Source organism: Nicotiana sylvestris, chromosome 10, assembly GCF_000393655.2.
Source record: "Nicotiana sylvestris chromosome 10, ASM39365v2, whole genome shotgun sequence".
Taxonomy (NCBI): Eukaryota; Viridiplantae; Streptophyta; class Magnoliopsida; order Solanales; family Solanaceae; genus Nicotiana; species Nicotiana sylvestris.
Window position 1 is genome coordinate 70,308,425 of NC_091066.1, and position 7,271 is coordinate 70,315,695.

Below are 7,271 nucleotides of genomic sequence, written 5' to 3' on the forward strand. Positions count from 1 at the left end.
AATTTTTAATCTAATATATAGTCTTACTACGTTTTATGTGGCTTTTCATTAACTTGTAACTTTTTTTAATATCATTATGAACTATTATTCTTTAATATAATATAGATAAATATATAATTTTCTAATCATAAAATAAATATTTATTTTGTTTTAAAAATATTGCTCGAAAATTTTAAATTATTTAAATTTTAATAAGATTTTAAGCATTGTATATTTATTTTATTTTATTTTCTAAACTTATGATTTATAAATATCTCATATTATCTCTAATTCAATTCTATTATTCAATATTTTTAGTTTTTAATTTTATCTATTAAACTTGAGTTACATGGACTTATCCATATTATGAATTTTCTTATCATAATATAAAAAACTTTCTCATCTCAAATTTAAATAAGTTTTACCTTTCTTCTCTATAATAAAAAATATGAATTTTTATTTTTTCTCTATTTATTATTTATTTTTAATATTATATTATTCAATACCTAATATTATTACATTGTCATGTGGATTTTTATTAGCTTGTTTGAATTTAATAGCTATTTCTACCACATTCATTCTAATATAATATAGATATAAATTTAAAAACTTTCTCAAATTCAAATAAGTTTTATTATTCTATTTTCTACATTTGACTACATTTTCAAAAAAATATGTTATACTTTCAAGCTTAAACTTACTGCACTCAATTCAAATATTAATACAAAAAATATTTTCTTAATTGTTTGAACACATTATATCTGAATGTTGTAGTAATATTTACGTATAAAATATTCATTTGCTCGATTTATCAATATTAATATGACTTTATTATTCTTATTTTTAAATATTTTTTACTGATTATTTAAGTTTTTTCTTACCTTATAAATAATTTATATACTTTATGTAAGATCTTATTTTGCTGCTTGAATTTATTTAATTTTTAAACTTAATATATCTTTAATAACTTAAGTAAATTTTAATTTATTTTATATTTTAACTTACTCCATAAATAGTCATAGGTTATCTCAATTGCATCTTTCTATATTTTTTTATTAGAATTTTTAATTAATTTTTACCTCCATATCTCTAGCTAAATATAGAAAAAAATCTATGAGTGAATCAATATAGATATAAATTACTTATAAATATAAATTTAAATGTAGATATATAGATTAAATTTGTCTAAGATCTATTTAGATTAAATATAAGATTCATTAAACTACTTCCATTAATTATGTTTTCATTTATAATTCAAATTTTTAATATTGACTTAAAATTGTAAAGTAACTTCTTTTTAGCTTGCCGCTTGACTTAACCACATGCTTCACTACTCTTCTTTTAATATAATATAGATTTCTGTTTCTACGTTTGCTTCCCCAAAGAAGCTAAAATTTGTAACTAGTACCAAAAGTAGAAAAATTATGTCTGTTGCACTCGAAACACTTATATTCACTTTGGTCAAATACTTTAAATTTCTAATAAAATGATTTTTTAATAAAAAATATTTTTGACCTTCCTAAAACTTGGCCAAATCACAAATGGGCTCTAAAGCATGATAAAGTATCTGCCATGTAATAACAGTAAATAGGTAGGTGAAAAAAATAATTAACAGTAAATAGGTAAGCCAGATGAAATTTAAGGCGAAAAGGAGATTGCCTGGGTACCCAGAGACTCTCGTACTCAGTGCGCACGTGGCCCGAATTTTTCCTTTCGAAAGCACGTGGTCCTGTTCTCGTAAACCGGTCTAGTTGAAAAGTTCCGGTCCAAAAAAATCCCCGAACCTTTGATCATCGTAAGTATCAAACCAACGGTCGTGATTTATTCCTCTCATACAAAGTTAGGGTTTCTCAGAAGAATCGCCGCATATATAAACCTCACAGTTTCATCAATCGCCTGTTGCGGTGCAGTTTTCTCTGCCCTCCCTCAACCCTAAAAAATCGAAAAATTTTCTCTTCATTTTTCTCTCTGATTTCTATCTCCATTTTACCCTTCCCTCTCCTCTATTTTTACATCTCAAAAACAAAAAAATCCCTACATTTTCGCTTACTTTTTCCTCTCTAGTTTTTCTCCTTAATAATAACAAGAGGAGAGGGAACTAAAAAAGAAAAAAAAGGAAGGGAGCTTTTTGGTTCTGGAAGCTTCGAAAAAGTTCTAATTTTTGTTGTTGTTCTAGAAGGTTCTGAGGTTAGTTATGGCACAGATTCAGGTTCAGCATCAGAGTCCAGTGGCGGGAGGAAATGGTGTGGCGGCTACTGCTGCTGTTGGTGGCGCCGCCGCCGTAGCTGCCCCAGGTGGTTTAGCGTCGACGTCACTGTACGTAGGGGACTTGGACTTTAACGTGACGGATTCGCAGCTGTACGATCTGTTCAACCAAGTCGGTCAGGTTGTTTCGGTTAGGGTTTGTAGGGACCTGAGTACTAGGAGATCCCTTGGTTATGGTTATGTTAACTACAGCAACCCTAATGATGGTTAGTAGTCCTTTCTGTCATGAATTTATAAATTTGTTATCTTTAATAGTGCGGATTGCATGTTAACAACAGTCATTTTTCATGAATATAAAATTTGATATCTTTTACAGTGTGAATGCATGTTGATAAATCCAGTAATGTCAAAGTTTAATGAGCCATTTCGAAGATTAGTGTGGATAGCTATAATATGCGCTGGTAAAAATTAATTCATTTTCATTTTTGAAATGCCTGCCATTCGGCATCTGATTTTGTCTCTATCTATAGAGATCTTCCTAAAAGAAAATAATAATAGTAATAATGGGATATTAAGTATATTATGGGAAGTTGTGGAAGAGTGAAAGTATTACCTCACATTTACTGAAATTACTATTTTGGATATGCTTGCAAGTGATTCAAGCACCTACATTATTTTTTTCTCTTTGAATGTATCTTTGATTTAACACTCTTAGCAGTAATGTGGGATGTGCAATGTACTTCAAGTTGTCACTTGCTTTGCTCCACTTTCTTGGCCACTCTATGAGAGTGGTAGTGAAAATGCTTGTAAAATTGTTAAAGCAGTGTGGTTTTGCACCTTTTTAATTGCTGTATAAAGAGTGATCTGTCTGTTTGGATTGATTTAAATTCTTGGGGAACTCTTTCGATCCAAAAGGCAACGGTAATTTGCTTCTTGTCATTTGCCCTTGCTTTTTAAACAAAAATTTCAGTTCATGTGGGTTTGCCCGTAAAATGTTTTTCTTGAGTATCTTTAGTTCATCATGATGAGGCAGTGTTGGGAGCTTAAGTCTACATATGGTGTTGCATATATAACTTACTCATTTTCGGACAAGGGTGCAGCACAATTTTGATAAAACTGGTTAAGTTTAATATTCTGTTTAACTTGAAATAATGTCATGTGCCTATGTTTTCGGTCATCTGCATTGCTGTTTGGTTTTTAATGTTTTTTGATCTATTTTGTCACAGCTTCAAGGGCAATGGAGATGTTGAACTTCACTCCTGTTAATGGAAAGTCCATCAGGGTGATGTACTCTCATAGGGATCCCACTCTTCGCAAGAGTGGATCAGCAAATATATTTATCAAGGTATTATAGCTAAAACCTGAATCTTGTATGATGTGATTTGTCATTTCAAGTTCAATGTTCTTTTCTGAATCTGCTAGCTTCTCCTGTTCGCTCCTATTCATAGCATATATGCCAGACACATAGCTATAGTGAGAAATAGGATTGGTTCTTTCTTTCATCTGCAGTGTTGGTGTCACTGCTTCACTTAAATAATTAGATCTGTATCATGGAAGCAAGTGAATGATGCTCACATCAGCTTCCGCTGAAGCACCCAGCCACTGATATGATCTTTCTCCAATTTTGAAAAGTTTTGGTCCGGCCAACTGGTGTGCAGTTTTCTGCTGGTTGTCTTTTTAATTTTTGTTTCTTATGCATTTGTTTGAATTATTTACACAGAACTTGGACAAGTCAATTGACAACAAAGCTTTACATGACACATTTTCAAGCTTTGGCAACATTCTTTCTTGCAAGATAGCTACTGATTCTAATGGCCAGTCAAAGGGTTATGGTTTTGTGCAATATGACAATGAAGAATCTTCTCAAGGCGCCATAGATAAGTTAAACGGTATGCTCATGAATGATAAGCAAGTATATGTTGGGCATTTTCTCCGCAAACAGGAAAGAGAATCTGGAACTGGCACGACAAAATTCCAAAATGTCTATGTCAAAAATTTGGCAGACTCTACGACTGATGATGAACTGAAGAAAGTTTTTGGTGAGTTTGGGAACATTACTAGTGCAGTAGTGATGAGAGATGCAGATGGAAAATCCAAGTGTTTTGGGTTCGTCAACTTTGAAACTGCAGAGGATGCTGCTAAGGCTGTTGAATCCTTAAATGGAAAGAAATTTGATGACAAAGAGTGGTATGTTGGGAAAGCACAGAAGAAATCTGAAAGAGAGCAAGAATTGAAAAGCAAGTTTGAGCAGACTGCCAAGGAGGCGGTTGATAAATACCAAGGTCTTAACTTGTATGTAAAAAATTTGGATGACACCATTGATGATGAGAAGCTCAAGGAACTTTTTTCAGAGTTCGGTACGATAACTTCATGCAAGGTATACAATTTCTTGTGGATGAACTTTTAGGTCACTGCATCCATTCATTTTGCTTAGATGTTCTGTTCTTGTGTCGCAGGTTATGCGGGATCCAAGTGGAGTCAGCAGGGGATCTGGATTTGTTGCCTTCTCCACTTCCGAAGACGCTTCTAGAGCTGTACGTAATACTTATATGTCAAGTCTTTTTAGTACATTGTACTCATTAAGTTGTAACTCTTCTCTTTTTTTCTTTTTAAGCTTTCTGAGATGAATGGGAAAATGATAGTTAGCAAGCCACTCTATGTTGCACTGGCACAGCGGAAAGAGGAGAGAAGAGCAAAGTTGCAGGTAATAATTAATAGCCAAACGATGTGGCACTGCTGAAAGGTTTTTGCATCATGCTGCTTTAAATTGTTAAGTAAAACGTGGAATACTTTATCAGTAGATTCGGCTCTTGGCTTTAGTTTTACATGCTCAAAGGACATCTAGAGTTAGTTTGACTATTGTATGATTCAAGGTGGCTTAACGGTTTAGTCTGTCTAATGTAATATTTCAAGGTGGTTTAACGTTTTAAGCCTGTGTTGCTGATAAATTTTGATCTGCTGAAACAGTTACCTAGTAATGTATATTGATCAATGCACTAGTTGGCACAGGCACAATTTTCACAACTGCGACCAGTGGCAATGCCCCCATCACTTGCTCCTCGCATGCCAATCTACCCTCCTGGTGCTCCTGGGATTGGACAGCAACTATTTTATGGGCAAGGCCCCCCTGCTATGATTCCTCCCCAGGTAACCATGTTAATTCTTCTCCATAGTGGTCTATTTATTTGGAACACTCAGTAATGCATGTGGGTGGGTTAATGCGTGTTAAAATTGTAAATGGCTGCGCATGATGTTGGAAAATTGCTTCAAATGTATTGAAATGGGTTTATTGCTGATCCATAATCTTATTTTCCAGGCTGGGTTTGGCTATCAACAACAGCTTGTTCCTGGAATGCGTCCTGGAGGAGCTCCTATGCCGAACTTCTTCATGCCCTTAGTCCAACAAGGACAACAGGGCCAGCGTCCAGGTGGTCGACGAGGAGCAGGGCCTGTGCAACAAACTCAACAGCCTATGCCCTTGATGCAGCAGCAGGTTAAATTTTGCTTCCTCTCTGCAGTTTTTTGGTTATCCAGTTATATATTTTTTTTAAGACTGGTAAGCTAATGATGGAAGACTCATTCTGCAGATGCTCCCAAGGGGAAGAATGTACCGCTATCCACCAGGGCGTAATGGACCAGAGGGGCCAATGCCAGGCGTTCCTGGGGGTATGCTTTCTGTTCCATATGACATGGGTGGCATGCTTCCTCGTGATTCTGCAATGGGACAGCCCATGCCAATTTCAACATTGGCTTCTGCCCTTGCAAATGCACCACCTGAACAGCAGAGGACGGTGAGTTAATTGACATTACAGGTTATTTATTGGTGACTGAACTAGTGATTTAATGCTCTCGTTCTCTTGGCAGATGTTGGGTGAAAGTTTGTACCCACTTGTTGATCAGCTGGAGCACGAGCATGCAGCAAAGGTTACAGGCATGCTTCTTGAAATGGATCAGACTGAGGTTTTACATCTGCTTGAATCACCAGAGGCTTTGAAGGCTAAAGTTGCTGAGGCTATGGAAGTTCTGAGGAATGTTCAGCAGACTGCCAGCCCGGCTGACCAACTTGCCTCACTTTCCCTCAATGACAACCTTGTTTCTTGAGTGATTCAACGTGGTCCAATTGACTGCTTAATGCGGTTTTTTTTTGATGAATCATCTCCTCTGTTTTGAGAGGATGGTATAAACAGATTTTGCAGGGATGAGTTTTGGGAATACTGCTAGGGTTTTCTCGGGATGTTTTGTCTAGAGTATGAGATTATTTTTGGATTCTTAAGATTATGCTTTTATGTTATGTGGTCCAGAGATTTTATTTCGTCCTGCTTGCGCTACTTTCCTTTGCATTGGTGGCTTCATTTTGGGAGTTGCATGTAGGTGAAGTTGCTCAGGAAGCTGTGCTTAAGCTTTATCTACTACTCTTCCCCTCACCCCCTCTAACTAGGAAATAAAATTCATACACAGCAAGTTTGTTAAGTATATTTATGTCATGAAAGCTTAAAACTTGCAGTAAGGTTTACTTAATGTGGGGAGAGCTGGAATTTGGAGCATCGCCTGTTTTAATCTTATTCTTCTTCTTCTTCTTCGTCTTAATCAAGTAATTAGTATGTATAAGTTTATGGAGGACGGATTTCGCAACTTGATTCCCTTTAGTCTACTTGGGAAGTCGTATATCCTGTTATCGTGATTCATTTCTAGGTCAAAGTGATCAAAGTATGTCATTGAGGTATGGTTTAGCAGAGTGCTTCACTTTTTATGTTATAACATTTTTGTGACATTAATAAATAATCTGCTTAGTGCGCATAGGTCAGAACTTGATTGGGTTCCTCAAAACAAAAAGAGAGGAGAAATCCGAGAGGGACGGTCATATTTATCCATCATAAGTCGGAATCACATGAATATGGAGAAAAAGGAATTTCACCATAAGAGCCTTGAGCCGTGGTATTTTCCCGTTCACCAATTGTGCTAGGCAGAACCGAGAACTCGCACACTTTTCTATACGGGGAAGTTTCTTTATGAAAGCTAGTTGGCCAAACTTAACCTCTGTTTGTTGTTAGAAAAGAAACTCTGTTTGTTGTTAACTTTCTGCTGGG

At 35.4% G+C, this 7,271-nt stretch overlaps 1 protein-coding gene across 2 annotated transcripts; it reads left to right on the top strand.

Moving 5' to 3' along the window:
• The first annotated feature begins 1,845 nt into the window (after positions 1 to 1,845).
• Positions 1,846 to 6,496, top strand: LOC104231630 (polyadenylate-binding protein 2-like). Of its 2 annotated transcripts, none has more exons than XM_009784653.2 (9): positions 1,846 to 2,450; positions 3,411 to 3,529; positions 3,905 to 4,561; positions 4,641 to 4,718; positions 4,799 to 4,888; positions 5,185 to 5,331; positions 5,501 to 5,677; positions 5,772 to 5,975; positions 6,049 to 6,496. In XM_009784653.2, the coding sequence occupies exons 1-9, from the start codon at positions 2,174 to 2,176 to the stop codon at positions 6,283 to 6,285; spliced, it is 1,986 nt and encodes a 661-aa protein (XP_009782955.1). In that variant the 5' UTR covers positions 1,846 to 2,173; the 3' UTR covers positions 6,286 to 6,496. The 2 variants fall into 2 exon arrangements, with proteins under 2 accessions (XP_009782955.1, XP_009782956.1); XM_009784654.2 differs by having other exon boundaries at positions 5,194 to 5,331.
• The last annotated feature ends 775 nt before the right edge of the window (positions 6,497 to 7,271 follow it).